Source organism: Catharus ustulatus, chromosome 18 (genome assembly GCF_009819885.2).
Source record: "Catharus ustulatus isolate bCatUst1 chromosome 18, bCatUst1.pri.v2, whole genome shotgun sequence".
Taxonomy (NCBI): domain Eukaryota; kingdom Metazoa; phylum Chordata; class Aves; order Passeriformes; family Turdidae; genus Catharus; species Catharus ustulatus.
In genome coordinates, this window is record NC_046238.1 from 378,845 (window position 1) to 394,927 (window position 16,083).

Here is a 16,083-nt window from a genome sequence, read left to right on the forward strand (position 1 = left end):
TGATTCTCTGCTTTTTCTGTTGCATTTCAGCCAAGCAAACCTGAGTCCACGTCCTTGTCCCTGCAGGTGAGGGAAGAAGCCCAAGGACAGGAGTGTTCAGTGACACTCACCCTGACTCCTTCTGCCTCTGGAGTGAGTCCAGCAGCCAAGAGATGCAAACCAGAACAGGTCCTGCACCCTGTGACCTGTGACTGTAAATTGTAATCCTGCACCTGTAACCTGTAAACTGTAACCTTGAAACCCTGTAACCTGTACCCTTGTGACCTGTAACCCTATAACCTGTAACCTATAACACTATAACCTGTAACCCTATAACATGTAACCTATAACCCATAAACTATAACCCTATAACCTGTAACCTATAACGCTATAACCTGTAACCCTATAACCTGTAACCCTATAACCTGTAACCTGTAACCTATAATGCTATAGTCTGTAACCCTATAACCCTGTAACCCTATAACCTATAACCTGTAACCTATAACCCATAACCTGTAACCCAGCACATCTGTACCCTGTACTCCAGAGCTGCTGGACCATGGCTGTGGCAGACTGGAACACTCACTGATGGCTCAGGGCAGTTCCAGACCCCAGAACACTCACCGATGGCAGCAGTGACAGACCCTGGAACACTCACCAATGGCTCAGGGCAGTTCCAGACTCTAGAACACTCACCAATGGCAGCAGTGAAGTACTGCTGGACCTCGCGGGGGCTCAGGGCAGTGACAGACCCTAGAACACTCACTGATGGCAGCAGTGACAGACCCTGGAACACTCACCAATGGCAGCAGTGACAGACCCTGGAACACTCACCAATGGCAGCAGCGACAGACCCTGGAACACTCACCGACGGCAGCAGTGACAGACCCTAGAACACTCACCGATGGCAGCAGTGAAGTACTGCTGGACCTCGTGGGGCTCAGGGCAGTGACAGACCCTAGAACACTCACCGATGGCAGCAGTGACAGACCCCAGAACACTCACCGATGGCAGCAGTGAAGTACTGCTGGACCTCGCGGGGGCTCAGGGCAGTGACAGACCCTGGAACACTCACCGATGGCAGCAGTGACAGACCCTAGAACACTCATCAATGGCAGCAGTGCAGTACTGCTGGACCCCGTGGGGGCTCAGGGCAGTGACAGACCCTGGAACACTCACCAATGGCAGCAGTGACAGACCCTGGAACACTCACTGATGGCAGCAGTGACAGACCCTGGAACACTCACCGACGGCAGCAGTGAAGTACTGCTGGACCTCGTGGGGCTCAGGGCAGTCTCAGACCCTGGAACACTCACCAATGGCTCAGGGCAGTCTCAGACCCCAGAACACTCACCGATGGCAGCAGTGAAGTACTGCTGGACCTCGTGGGGCTCAGGGCAGTCTCAGACCCTGGAACACTCACCAATGGCAGCAGTGAAGTACTGCTGGACCTCGCGGGGGCTCAGGGCCCTCTCCCAGATGATGAACTCGTCGAAGGCGCCGTTGACGAAGCGCTTGGCCGGCTCCCCCTCGGTGCCCGTCAGGAGGTTGGCGCTGGCGTCGCCGTAGTCGTAGAACACTTTGCCAGCAGGGTCCGTGGTGTTCAGGGTGCCGTTGACATAGACCTTGAGCCCTTCCCTGGACTGCCAGGTGAACAGGATGTGAGTCCAGTAGGGACCTGCAGGGACAGCACGACCTGGGCAGCTCCAGCCAGAGCTCTCCTGCTCAGCTCTGACCTGGGCCAGTGCTGGAGCTGAGCTGTGGATGAGGATGCTGTGCCCATTGATCTTTAACCCCTGGGCAAGCCCTGCCTTGGCAGGCTGCCTGTCAGCTTTGTCTGAGCCTGGCCCCACTGCAGCTCCATAAATTCCACTGGACAAGATCTGAGGTCTCCTCCTGCTGCCTCAAAGCTCAGCTCAGCAAGAGTGGCACAGAGACTGCAAGAGCTGGAGAACAAGCAAATAAACCTCTCAGAAGTTCTCACAGATTCCCTGTCATGCCTGAGAGGCTGAAAACACAATATTAATTTTCACTTGGACTGGATAATCCACAAGTGTGTGCATTATTCTTGCCACTTGCAGCTTTTCTCTTAAAATAAGATTTCTAAACTGATTCATTAAGGTTTATGAACTGCTACCAGGAGTCCTATTTTAACAACAAATAGGTAGTCAAATGAGGGCAAGAAAGTATTTATTGAATGCCATTTGCGTTACTAGAAGACCAGCATTTGTTGCAGTCAGTAGATATTAGTGCTCCCAGCAACACAGTTTAGATAGAGCAGTGAGATACGTGATATGCCAAATGTTCATTAATGCTATGGCTTGGCATAGAAAACCCGACAGAAACTGAACAGAAAACAGAATCATGAAAGCACCAAACAGCAGCTGGGAGTTACCAAATAAAGCCTTGATTGAGCAGGCAGCAGAGAGCAGCCCACCAGCTCTGGGATCCGCTGCATTCCCTGCTCTGTTCCCATCCAAACTGCAGGAGCTGCAGGGATTCACTGCATTCCCTGCACTGTTCCCATCCAAACTGCAGGAGCTGGCAGGGATTCACTGCATTCCCTGCACTGTTCCCATGCAAACTGCAGGAGCTGGCAGGGACTCACTGCATTCCCTGCACTGTTCCCATCCAAACTGCAGGAGCTGGCAGGGATTCACTGCATTCCCTGCTCCTGTCCCATCCAAACTGCAGGAGCTGGCAGGGATTCACTGCATTCCCTGCTCCTGCTCCCATCTAAACCTGCAGGAGCTGGCAGGGATTCACTGCATTCCCTGCTCTGTTCCCATCCAAACTGCAGGAGCTGGCAGGGATCCACTGCATTCCCTGCTCTGTTCCCATCCAAACTGCAGGAGCTGGCAGGGATCCACTGCATTCCCTGCTCCTGTCCCATCCAAACTGCAGGAGCTGGCAGGGATTCACTGCATTCCCTGCTCCTGTCCCATCCAAACTGCAGGAGCTGGCAGGGATCCACTGCATTCCCTGCTCCTGTCCCATCCAAACTGCAGGAGCTGCAGGGATTCACTGCATTCCCTGCACTGTTCCCATCCAAACTGCAGGAGCTGGCAGGGATTCACTGCATTCCCTGCTCCTGTCCCATCCAAACTGCAGGAGCTGGCAGGGATCCACTGCATTCCCTGCTCTGTTCCCATCCAAACTGCAGGAGCTGCAGGGATTCACTGCATTCCCTGCTCTGTTCCCATCCAAACTGCAGGAGCTGGCAGGGATTCACTGCATTCCCTGCTCCTGTCCCATCCAAACTGCAGGAGCTGGCAGGGATTCACTGCATTCCCTGCTCCTGTCCCATCCAAACTGCAGGAGCTGCAGGGATTCACTGCATTCCCTGCTCTGTTCCCATCCAAACTGCAGGAGCTGGCAGGGATTCACTGCATTCCCTGCACTGTTCCCATCCAAACTGCAGGAGCTGGCAGGGATTCACTGCATTCCCTGCACTGTTCCCATCCAAACCTGCAGGAGCCCTCTGAAGCCACAGGGACCCCACTGCAGCTGCCCAGGAGCTGTTAGTGAGTGGCAAATGTTCTATAATCCATCACAGCTCTGCAGTTTGCATTTCACCTCTCCCTCCCCACACCCAGAGAATTCTTAAGCACAGAGGTCTGCAGCTATTTTTATTCTCTTTCCTGAAGCTGTGCTCTTCTCACACTACCTCTGGCTGCAAGAATAGAGGCAAAGTTACAAAGAAATCGCTTTTTAAAATCTGTATAAACTTTACCTGGTGGACTAAAGCTTGCTTTCCACTTCATCATTGCATTCCCACGGGTGTAAAACTCCACAGAGCCTTCACCCTCGTTTGAGCAGATTTTGAAGCCACTGGAAATGACTCGTCCACCAGAGGCAGGGAGAAGCTTGGCCTGCTGGTCTTGGGTCTTCCAGAAAAAGGAAAATGTTACTCCTGGGGAAAGCAAGGGAGAGGAGCTTGAATGAAAAAAACGAGTGCAATTAAAAATTTCCAGTGTGTAGAATACAGACAGTGGGAATGCTTTTGAGGACAGCTCATCTTCTGGCACAAACCAGGAGAGCATTTCTAAAGTCAACAATGCTGCAGCAGCTCCAATAAACCCAATAAACAATCCCTCCCTGAGCCTTGCACAGCCAGGACACAGCAGCCACCACTGTGTCTGAGCAGCTCCTCTGCTGAAAACCAAAGTTGTTGCTCTCCAGAAGGCACCCACACCTCGTTTGTGTTCCCCAGAGCAGGCAGATGGAGCAGAGATCCCTCCTGAGCCCACAGCCCTGCTGACACTGGGGCTCCTCAGCCTGTTCCTGGGGTGCTGTCACCCCTCTGTCACCAGGGCATGGCTGGACAGAGCCACAGACACAACCCTGAGGTGCCAACCCATACAAAAGTAAAATAATTATCCCAAAAATCAACAGTCCTGAGTGCACACGTGAATAACTGCCCACAAACAATCCTGTCAGCTCACAGTAAATGTCACTGTTGTCTGAAAATGGATTCGATTTCATTCCAAGGACGAAAGGAACAATGACTACTGAAAAACATAATTAGGCAGCAGAGGAAAAGTCAATCAGAATTAATGAATTTCTCACCTTCAGGCCCACAAGCCTCTGGGTTACTGATGCAGGAATTTCGATAGCTCCCGAAGAAGAGGAAGGTGACTCCTTTCTTCTCAGTGACATAAATTCCTTTGTTCACCATCCCTTCCACAATGTCTAAAGCAAAGGCAAACTCCAGTTTAACATTCACATCACAAAACGTCCTGGAAACAGGACTTTAACAGACTGCCATAGCTCAGATGTTTATCCTGTTCCAGCTGTATGGTTTTATTACTTTTAGTGTTTGCTTTTCTTTTTTGTTCCAGTTTGTTGTTGTATTTTTGAAGACCACAGGGATGCCTCTTTTATTTCAAGTTTGTAAATATTACACTCATATCCACTCAGCTCTGTGGTTAACTGAGACTGTAAAACAGAACCTGTACACCCAAAAATGATCATTTTCAAGCAATCTGAGTAAACTTTATGTTTTCCAGAGTTTTGAATGCCAGACACTTCCTAGAGGGCTCTTACTGACAGTGTTTCTTTTTTTATTTTTTTTTTAAGGGAAGGTTGGTGATCAAACCCCCATTTCCACTAAAAAACACCTCTGGAATATCCCTGGCAGGAGGGGATGGGAGCTGCTCTCCTTTGCCCTGGCTGATTTCAGCCATGGACACGGTGGGGAATCCCAATAAAACCCAGCCCAGGACTGTGCTGGGTTAGAGGGATTTCAGCCATGGACACAACAAGAAATCCCAATAAAACCCCAGCCCAGGCATCCTGCACCCCACAGAACAGGGATGTTGGAATCCTGAGCTCTGTGTTTCTGGGGATGTTGGAATCCTGAGCTCTGTGTTCCTGGGGATGTTGGAGTCCTGAGCTCTGTGTTCCTGGGGATGTTGGAGTCCTGAGCTCTGTGTTTCTGGGGATGTTGGAATCCTGAGCTCTGTGTTTCTGGGGATGTTGGAATCCTGAGCTCTGTGTTCCTGGGGATGTTGGAGTCCTGAGCTCTGTGTTTCTGGGGATGTTGGAATCCTGAGCTCTGTGTTTCTGGCACACAGAACACTCAGTGCTCAGTGCAGGATTTCCTGTCACCACCTTTGTTTGGGGTGGCATTTCTGCAATCTCTGAGATCCAGAACGTGGTTTTAGGACCCCTCTTTGTAATTCCTTCTGGAAAAATGAGAGGAGCAGCTCTGAGGGAGCTCCAGCAGTGAGAAGACATTTTCCTTTTCTGAATTAACACTGTGAATGCAAGTTTCAATGCCCTCTTAGTTCATCCCAAACCCTTATTTAAATACCAGTTCTCAGGTATCTTCCCCTCCCTTTGAGGAAAAAAACAAGTCCTGCCTCTAACTGAGAGACAATTTAGTTTCTTTTAAGAATGTGAGTAAATCCAGCTAAGTTCTTCTCAAGGCACCTGAGTTATAAATTCATCTCTCCAGGAAAATTGCCATAAGGTGACACATTTCTGTCCCCACAGCACTTCCTCTCCATTGGTGTCACCCTCTATACTGCTCACACTGAACACATTTTATGATGTGAGAACTATGCAGATGGTCTATAAAGCAGATAAGAGAGGACTGAAAGGAACTGGGGTCATTTGAAGTTCATCATTAATAGAGTTCCCATTTGCCAGCACACTTCTGTTAGACAGTAAAACTCGTGGGCTTAGTGTTCCAGTATAAAATTGTTACTCTCTGAGCAGCCAAGTGACAGTTTTACCATTTCCAGCCTTCTTAGGTCAGGTTTGCTGAGTTTTCTGTGAGTTACAGCCTGAGGTGAGGTGGGCACGGGGTCCTGTTCCAGCTGCACTCACAGCACAAATGCAATTGCTGCAATCAGGAGCTGCTGCAGCTGCTCCCAGGCTGCCTGGGACTCTCATTTCTGTTCCTCCTTTGGCCTCCCAGTGTGTGCATGGTAAAAAAATAATTACAGGACATATACAGACAGATTTGCTTCTCATTTAAAAAATAACCCAAAAAATGACCAAACAAAAAAGCCCAAAATAAATCATCACATTAACCAAAGCTGTCATGACTGACAACATCTCTCTTCCAGGCTTTGCAAATCTGCTTGCATCTGTCTTTCTTGACATGTCCTCTAAAAACTGTTATAATCCAGTGAAAAACAGAGGGCTTCTCCATTTTAGCCTTGAAAGACCAGAAAAAAATTAAATTGTCATGTGTTTATTCTCGTATGTTCCTCTGAAACACCATCTCTGTTTCCTTTAAGCATAATTGAAATTTTTTAGGTTTTGGAGGATCCCTGGGGCCCATCCCATGAATTTCAGCAATCTGCAGGGGGGCCTTTCCCAATAATGTGTGACAAGGCAATAATAATAATAATAATAATAATAATAATAATAATAATAATAATAACAACTTTTACCACACGAGCTCCTGAACCAAAAGTGAGAGTTAACTCTGAATACAAGAACCATCCACGCCTGACAAATGCAGAACAAAAAAACGAGGAAATCTCACCTACAGTTGCAGAGAAGTTAGAGTAGGCAGAGTCATTGGTATTTACAAAGGTAGAGTTATGGGAAGGAAGCACAGTGAAGTTGTGGATTCTTAGAGCTGGGTGGAACAACAAAAGAAAATAAGCAAATAAGCAAAACAATGAATAAACACAATCAGTAATGAATTGGCCAGTTCATATCTCTCAGCACAGCACAGATCAGGTTTGTTGATGTTAAATTTACCCCACAAGCATTTCTCAAGTTCTGGGCTTCACCTGCACAGGGAAATGCAGTGGCACTAACAGAATTATTTCTTCACAGTTACTGAGAAGAAAAATCTGTAAAAAATGTGGGTGCAGATGAAGCCCCATGGGCAGGAGAGCTCAGAGAGCTGGGCTGGGAGCTCAGGGGTTTGATCAAAGTGTAAAAATCCTCAGCTGGAGATGGAAAGTGCCAGGCTCTCCTTGTTTGTACCCAGCAAACACACCGGGGCAATGGGCACTAATCAAAACACAAGAAACTGCATCCAAATATAAGAAAAAAAATCCAACTTTTTTATGTCTGATAATAAAGTTTTATTCTGTAATCTTTTTTTTCTGATTTTGAAAATGTAGCAGTATCTTGCACACTGTAATTGTTTATTCTGGGCAGGCAAATAAAGCCTGATGAAAACCCCTGAAAGTAGATGGAGAAACATTGATTTGGGATTTAGACCAAGTGAGCTCACAGAACAAAAAGACAAATGCTCTTAGGAAAAGAAAAACACCCACCAAAAGCTCCAGCTAAAAACGCCTGGAAAGGCAGGGGTCAGATGAAAGACCTGAGCACGGCCACTCTCTTTTTATTTGCTGTGTTTTGAGCTGATTGTTTCCCTGCCATTGCCTCCAGTGCTGAGATTTCCAAAACATTAATTTGCTGCCACACTCTCACCACATGAATGCTTTGAGAGAGATAAATCTGATATAAATTGGAGAGATATAAATCTGGCCTCACACACAATGACTTCAACAAATAAAATGGATTAACGTGACGGACAGATTATGATGCTTCAAGGATTTAAGAGGAGAAACATGGAATGAAAATAATTGCATGATGTGATGAGTGGAAAAACAAGAAAGATTCTGCAATAAACAGAAGAGTTGTGCAATCAGAATGGAACCACAACCAAGCAAATTGTCACCTGGAGTAGATTACAACAATAAAGAACACTTTTCTTGTATATCAAAGTGAAATATCAGATACATAAACCTCTGCTGGAGGCAGCTGAAATAATATCTGTGTCTGATAAGGCACAAAATCAACAACTGAGGGGAATTGGAGCCATCCAGTGCAGAGAGAATTCAGCACTGTTAGAACTGCACTGCAGAGACAGAGACCTCTGGCTACTGACATCCCCTGCAAGACAAAAACCACCCAATTTTCTCAGCAAAGTCCTGCAGCTGGCTCATTTATAAATTTCTTTAGCACCATGTCATAATGGGAGTCAAGAGCTTGCTCCTGTGAGCCAGTCCCTTTCCTGGAAGTGAAGGTTTGTAGCATCAGGAACTGCTCTGCTTTCCCTCTTCCAAGACACTAAAGATATTTCTGAATTTTGCTGAAATAAAATGAAACAATATTTGAAAACCAATCTACCATCAACTGTCCTTCTCCAAGAGCTGTATTTTATATATCTCACTTTCCAGCCCTTTCAGAAGAACTTTGTTGTAACGTGATTGCCAGAGCAGTGCTGGGTACAGAGCACTCCTCTCCTTCTGAAACCAGGTCCAGGGTCAGAAAATTACTTTAACACACTTTTAGAGAACTTATGTGGCAACTTCTGTAAGCCAAATTATTATTCTGTTGAAGTCAGTAGGAATGCTGCCATCAGCTCCTAATGGAAGCAGAATATTGCCCAGATTTATTTCTGCTCAGGCAATTTCATTCCTTTCAGAAATTTTGTGGAAAGAGAGGTCAAAGTTCAGGCTTAAAATACTTGAACACCTCTACCCACTAATAAAGGGATTTAGATATTTATAGCTCTTTTTCCCCACTTAGAGCAGGGATGGATATTGCCATTTTTGGCACCCAGGTACACTGGGAATGCACATCAGCACCACCTGGAACTGGCCAAGGTGTGAGCAGGGACAGAACAGCTCCTGTGGAGACTCCTGGGGCAGCGCTGGGTCTGGGAGGGAGGCAGAGCCCAGCTGAACTTTCCAGCTGGAAGGAGCAGCCAGAAATCCGGGGCGACACAGGGGTGAGGGGGAGCTCCTGAGGTCACCAGCCAGCCCTGGATCAGCCCTGGGATCAGCCTTGGGATCAGCCAGCCCTGGGATCAGCCCTGGATCAGCTCTGGGATCAGCTTTGGGATCAGCCCTGGGATCAGCTTTGGGATCAGCCCTGCATCAGCCAGCCCTGGAATCAGCTTTGGGATCAGCCCTGGGATCAGCCAGCCCTGGAATCAGCTTTGGGATCAGCCCTGGAATCAGCTTTGGGATCAGCCCTGCACCAGCTTTGGGATCAGCTCTGGGATCAGCCCTGGATCAGCTTTGGGATCAGCCCTGGGATCAGCCTTGGGATCAGCTCTGGGATCAGCTCTGGGATCAGCCCTGGATCAGCTTTGGGATCAGCCCTGGGATCAGCTCTGGGATCAGCCCTGGGATCAGCTCTGGGATGTCATTTTAACTCTGGGACCCCACTGGGATTGTCACCTCTCTAGGATTGTCATTCCTTCTGGAACTCCAGTGGAATTGTCACCCCTCTGGGACTGTCATTCCCTCTGGGACTGTCATTCCCTCGGGGACCCTGGCACACCAGGGAGGTTTGGCCCCAGCAAATCTCTGCTGATTGTGCCCAGCTGGAAAAAGAACTGAATTAATACGAACTCGTGCTGCAGCACTGCTCCTAAAGAAATACCCAAAGAGATCAAAACGAGTGAGAGGCATCCAGGTGAGAGCTCACACTTCTCTCCTGCAGACACCACACTCCAAGCTCAGAGCTCAGGAGGAACCTGGGCATTTAACCCCTTCAGGATCAGAAGGGAGCAGAGCAGAGCTCTCAGCCCCGAGCATGCTGTGCATGCACCAAACAGCCCATAACAGCGACTGCAATGAGTCCTGCACCATAAACCTTTTCTCTTTATAACCCCAGCAATGCACAGACAGCCCATAAAACCTGGGAGAATACTCCATAAAAACCAGCTCACAAATACAGCATCATTTGGGTACTGGAGCCCTGCAAACACATTAGCTGGGGGAGATCTCATTCTCTGAGCCACAAACATTAACCCTTCCCTGTCTCCTGCTGCCCTCCCCAGCCGGGCAGGCACGGGCTGTGTCCTGCCAGGGAATGCTGTGTCTACCTCCGTTTGTGTCCCGGAACTCGTGAATTCCATCCACATCTTCCAGGGGCCAGTAATGGGAAGCTGATGCCAGGACTTTGAACCCTTCCAAGAAACACAGGTGAAAAGATTATTAAATAAAAGGCCAACAAGGTATGTGACAAGTCTCCACTGAAAATAACCATAAAAGAGGTCAAAAGGTTAAATAAACCGAAATATTTTATGTAAATCAAGCGTGGCACACAAGCAAGATCATAAATCAAAGCAGCAGAGTAGATTAAAGCTGTACCACTGATTAACCACTGCAGAAAACCTGCTTCCAAATCCCAGCTGATTTTCATTTTAATTGCACTTAAAACGTGTAACAATCTCTGACTAAATCTCTGCTGGTGTATCTGAGGCATTCACTGCAGGAACTGCTGAGCAATTTCCAGGTTTTTCAGACACATTTCCAGATTTTTCAAGAGACATTTCCAGATTTTTCAAGAGACATTTCCAGATTTTTCAAGAGACATTTCCAGATTGTTCTGGGATTTCCAGCACGTGGTGGACAGCCCAAAGCACTGGGATGGGGATGTTCAGGCTCTGCAGAAAATGCTCCTGCTCCCCCAGAGGTACCCAAGAGTTTGAGGCTCCCACAGAAGGTTCCAGAATCTGGAGCAGCAGCTGGAGGAGCTCCCAGCCCCATCCCCATCCCAGGAGCAGAGCAGCCCTCTGGGGCTGATGGAAACCTTCTGCTCCCCTTAGCACAGGGGCCAGGCTGACCAGGCAAACACCTGCAGGTTTCCTCTGGTTTTGTGTCTGGTCTGACTGAGCAGAGCTCACACAAGTCCTGGGACGTGGGCTCACGCCATCAGGAGCAGGCTGCTCAGAACAACCACGTTTTCTGTTGAGATAACGATTCTATTTTAAGGGTCGAGCATTAACAGCGTAGAAAAACACGAATTGTAATTTCCTACTATCTTGCTAGCTGCAAGGAACCCTTTATTTTCAAAGCAATTAATTTAATCAGATGTGATGAAATAAATTCAGCATGTCCTGCAGCTAAGGAAGTTTGGGCAAGCTGACACAGATACACACAAGATTTTCCATGCGTGCACCATCACAGAAAATGGTCCTGCAGGGCTGAGCTCCTGCTCCTGGGGGACAGGAGGGGACAAAGCAGGGTTTGTGTCAGTCCCCAGCTCTGGTTCTGTGCCCTGCACTCACTGCTCCTTCCCAGACCCTCAGCTGTGGAGCTGACAGAGCAAAGTTTGTTAAACCCCACCTGGGTCCAACACCACAGAATCCCCCCACACCTCGTGTGCAGAGTGCCCCGAGTCAGGAGCTGGCTCCTCTGAGTTCATCCCAACCTCTCTGCCCTTCTGAGATCACAGAGTTTCCCTGTTTGACACTCCTCTGCCACTCTGATGTCCTGGACACACACCACGTTCTTGTTCCAGGGTATGAAGGTGCAAAGCCCCTCCTGAAGTGCCTCATGCCCACCCTGGAGAGCTCTGGTGCCTCCATCCCACGGTGCAGCTTCTGAGCTGGGACACACAGGGGATCCGATTTTTTTTTTTATTTTGAAAACTTTGCAAACTTAATAAAACTGCTAAACTTCACGACAAGCAATTGCAGACCTGAGGAAACAGAACTCCAAGTTCTGTGTCTTGGGAGGATACAAGAACTGCTCAGCCTTGCTTCCAAAGTCAACTATACCAGAGATATCTAACAAATGATTCACAATTGAATTCATTAATTCAGGATCTATTCTTAGCCCACCTAGCTAAATGTTTGCCGTTGTCATAGAGGTTTTCCCTCAAGGAGGGAGCAGCACAAGCAGAGAAGATGGGGCTGTCTCATGGACAGGGGGGCTCTGGGCACGGCTGTCCCTGCAGGGCACAGACCCCCAAACCCCACACCCCAACATCTGCTGGGAATTCCAGCACCCCAAACCCAAATAACACCTCTGGAACCAGCTGCAAAATCCTTCCCCAGGGCAGGACCCCACCAGAACAGAGCCCAGGGCTTGGGGCAGCATCCACACAGGGATGGCCACAAACCCACACAGGGACCCCCCAAACCCACACAGGGATCCACCTAAAACCACACAGGGACCCCCCAAACCCACACAGGGATCCACCTAAAACCACACAGGGATCCCCCCAAACCCACACAGGGATCCACCTAAATCCACACAGGGATCCCCCCAAACCCACACAGGGATCCACCTAAATCCACACAGGGATCCCCCCAAATCCACACAGGGATCCCCCCAAACACACACAGGGATCCCCCAAATCCACACAGGGATTTCCCCCAAACCCTCACAGGGATCCCCCCAAACCCACACAGGGATCCCCCCAAATCCTCACAGGGATCCCCCCAAACCCACACAGGGATTTCCCCCAAACCCACATAGGGATCCACCTAAAATCCACACAGGGATCCCCCCAAACACACACAGGGATCCACCTAAAACCCACACAGGGATCCACATAAAATCCACACAGGGATCCCCCCAAACACACACAGGGATCCCCCAAATCCACACAGGGATGTCCCCAAACCCTCACAGGGATCCACCTAAAATGACACAGGGATCCCCCCAAATCCACTCAGGGATCCACCCAAATCCACACAGGGATTTCCCCCAAATCCTCACAGGGATTTCCCCCAAACCCCCACAGGGGTCCCCCCACACCCTGCAGCCCAAACCCAGCCTGGGGAGCTCCCCCACTGATGGCAGGAGGGTTCCTCCTCCTGTCCCATCACCAGAAGCCTGAGACCCTCGTTTTTTAGGGAACAGGATTCTTTTTCCTGGCTGTGAGCAGAGGAGGAGCAGGAACAATTAGCCAGGCTGAAGCTGCTCCTTTCCCCACGGCTGTTTTACACCTGAATAATTACACGTGGTTCAGTCTGAGCAGCACAAAGCAATCCCTGGAGTGCAAAGCAGTAAAACTGTGCTTGCACACCACCATGAGGCTCGAGGTTAAACTATTGCTATAAACAGAAGAGTTCTGCAGTCACACACACAAACCCTCTGAGCTCTGAGTTTTACACTGGACACAGGTGAGAACCCCGAGCTGCTCTGTGACTGAACCAGGTGAGGCTGGCAGGAGCAGAGAGGATGGAGCACCCAGAGCCCTGCCCAGGCTGGCTGCAGATCCAGGGTTAAATAAAAATCTGAGCAGAGATGGGATCCAGAGAGCATCACTCCAGGAAAGCCATGCCAAACAAGCGTGTGTGGGGCTTTTCCACACACCAGCCACGAGCCATGGCCTCCAAAGGTGTTTCCATCGGAACTCTGAGTGCAGGGCACTGAATTCACACTCTGACACTTTGCACTATTGCATCTCAGTACAGAGCTCATGACACGTTCAAACGGGGGCTCGGCTTCTTTGGGGTACTTAGGGAATAGAAAAATACAGGCAGCAAAAAAGCAATTAATGTTTGAGCACGTTGTCACAAAATGCAACCAGAGCGCTCCTTACCTGGGTGCTTGGGCAGCTGGGAGTCGTTGGCACACACCTGCACAGAAAAGAGCAGAGTGAGACACAGTGAGACAGAAAAGAGCACAGAGTGAGACACAGAAAAGAGCACAGAGTGATTGAGACACAGCGAAGAGCACAGAGTGAGACACAGAGTGAGGGACAGAAAAGAGCAGAGTGAGGCACAGAGTGAAACGGAAAAGAGCACAGAGTGAGGCACAGAGTGATTGAGGCACAGAGTTGGGCACAAAGTGATTGAGACACAGAAAAGAGCAGAGATTGAGGCACAGAGTGATTGAGACACAGAAAAGAGCCCAGATTTGGGCACAGAGTGAGTGAGGCACAGAAAAGTGCACAGAGTGACTGAGGCACAGGAAGGAGCACAGAGTGACTGAGGGATAGAGTGAGTGAGGCACAGAGTGAGGCACAGAGTGAGGCACAGAAAAGAGCCCAGAGTTGGGCACAGAGTGAGGCACAGAGTGAGGCACAGAGTGATTGAGGCACAGGAAAGAGCAGAGATTGAGGCACAGAGTGATCGAGGCACAGAGTGAGTGAGGCACAGAAAAGAGCACAGAGTTGGGCACAGAGTGAGTGAGGCACAGAAAATTGCACAGAATAAGGCACAGAGTGACTGAGACACAGAAAAAGGCACAGAGTGAGGCACAAAGTGAGTGAGGGACAGAAAACAGCACTGAGTGAAGCACAGAAAAGAGCCCAGAGCTGGGCACAAAGTGAGATACAGGATAGAGCCCGGAGTTGGGCACAGAGTGAGTGAGGCACAGAAAAGTGCACAGAGCTGGGCACAGAGTGAGGGACAGAATAAGGCACAGAGTGATTGAGGCACAGAGTGAGGCAGAGAGTGATTGAGGCACAGGAAAGAGCACAGAGTTGGGTACAGAGTGATGGAGGCACAGAGTGAGGCACAGAGTTGAGCACAGAGTGAGGCACAGGATAGAGCCCAGAGCTGGGCACAGAGTGAGGCACAGAATAAGGCACAGAGTGATTGAGGCACAGAGTAATTGAGGCACAGAAAAGTGCACAGAGCTGGGCACAGAGTGGGGCACAGGAAAGAGCCCAGAGCTGGGCACAGAGTGATGGAGGCACAGGATAGAGCCCAGAGCTGGGCACAGTGATGGAGGCACAGGATAGAGCCCAGAGCTGGGCACAGAGTGATGGAGGCACAGGATAGAGCCCAGAGCTGGGCACAGTGATGGAGGCACAGGATAGAGCCCAGAGCTGGGCACAGTGATGGAGGCACAGAAAAGAGCCCAGAGCTGGGCACAGAGTGATGGAGGCACAGGATAGAGCCCAGAGCTGGGCACAGTGATGGAGGCACAGAAAAGAGCCCAGAGCTGGGCACAGAGTGGGGCACAGAAAAGAGCCCAGAGCTGGGCACAGAGTGGGGCACAGAAAAGAGCCCAGAGCTGGGCACAGACTGAGGCACAGGATAGAGCCCAGAGTTGGGCACAGAGTGAAGCACAGAATAAGGCACAGAGCTGGGCACAGGATAGAGCCCAGAGCTGGGCACAGAGTGAGGCACAGGATAGAGCCCAGAGCTGGGCACAGAGTGAGGCACAGGATAGAGCCCAGAGCTGGGCACAGAGTGATTGAGGCACAGGATAGAGCCCAGAGCTGGGCACAGAGTGAGGCACAGGATAGAGCCCAGAGCTGGGCACAGTGATGGAGGCACAGAAAAGAGCCCAGAGCTGGGCACAGAGTGAGGCACAGAATAAGGCACAGAGCTGGGCACAGAGTGGGCTCTCAGAACCGGCCGGGATCAGCCCGGGCACTGCCCAGCACTCGGACATTACCTGGTGTTTGTGGAGCAGGAGCAGCAGGGAGCAGTGCCAGCAGAGCAGGGCCAGCACCCTCTCCATGCTGTGCGGGGCTCAGAGCGCAGCCGGACCCGACTCGGGCAGATTCCTACCGCCAGCTCTCCTCGGGGACTCCTGCTGCTAAAATGAACATTTTCCAGGCGGGTTCACACGGTGCGTTCCTGCAGGGGGGACAGGATTCCCTTCCCGAGCTCCGAGCGGTGTTTCCGAGCCTTCATCGAGCCGGGATCAGCGCCGGGACTGCGCGATCCGGAGCGGCTCCTGCGCCCCAGCGCTGCCAAAGCCCAGCCCAAAGCTCTGCCTGCCCTGCCAAAGCCCAGCCCAAAGCTCTGCCTGCCCCGCCGAGCTCTGCCTGCCCTCCCCCGGAGCTGGAACTGCCGGCTGAGCTGGGCTGAGCTTGGCTGAGCCGAGTCTAGCTGAGCCGAGCCCCGCCGGCGGGTCCCGCCCGTCCCAGAGCCGCTGATGTCACCTCTGCTCCTGCCCGGACAGCCCGACCCTG

At 50.2% G+C, this 16,083-nt stretch overlaps 1 protein-coding gene across 2 annotated transcripts in view; it reads right to left on the reverse strand.

Moving 5' to 3' along the window:
* The window catches only part of ADGRD1 (adhesion G protein-coupled receptor D1), a 124,871-nt gene extending 108,992 nt beyond the window's left edge, over positions 1-15,879 (reverse strand). The window contains exons 1-7 of one of the 2 annotated variants that reach the window (XM_033076175.1): positions 15,561-15,879; positions 13,753-13,789; positions 10,298-10,381; positions 6,980-7,075; positions 4,549-4,671; positions 3,713-3,892; positions 1,403-1,657 (exon numbers count right to left, since the gene is read on the reverse strand). In XM_033076175.1, the coding sequence (XP_032932066.1) occupies positions 1,403-1,657; positions 3,713-3,892; positions 4,549-4,671; positions 6,980-7,075; positions 10,298-10,381; positions 13,753-13,789; positions 15,561-15,626 (841 nt within the window). In that variant the 5' untranslated portion in view covers positions 15,627-15,879. The remainder of the gene's footprint in view (positions 1-1,402; positions 1,658-3,712; positions 3,893-4,548; positions 4,672-6,979; positions 7,076-10,297; positions 10,382-13,752; positions 13,790-15,560) is intronic. The other variant, XM_033076176.1, reaches the window with a different exon arrangement.
* Between the last annotated feature and the right edge of the window lie 204 nt (positions 15,880-16,083).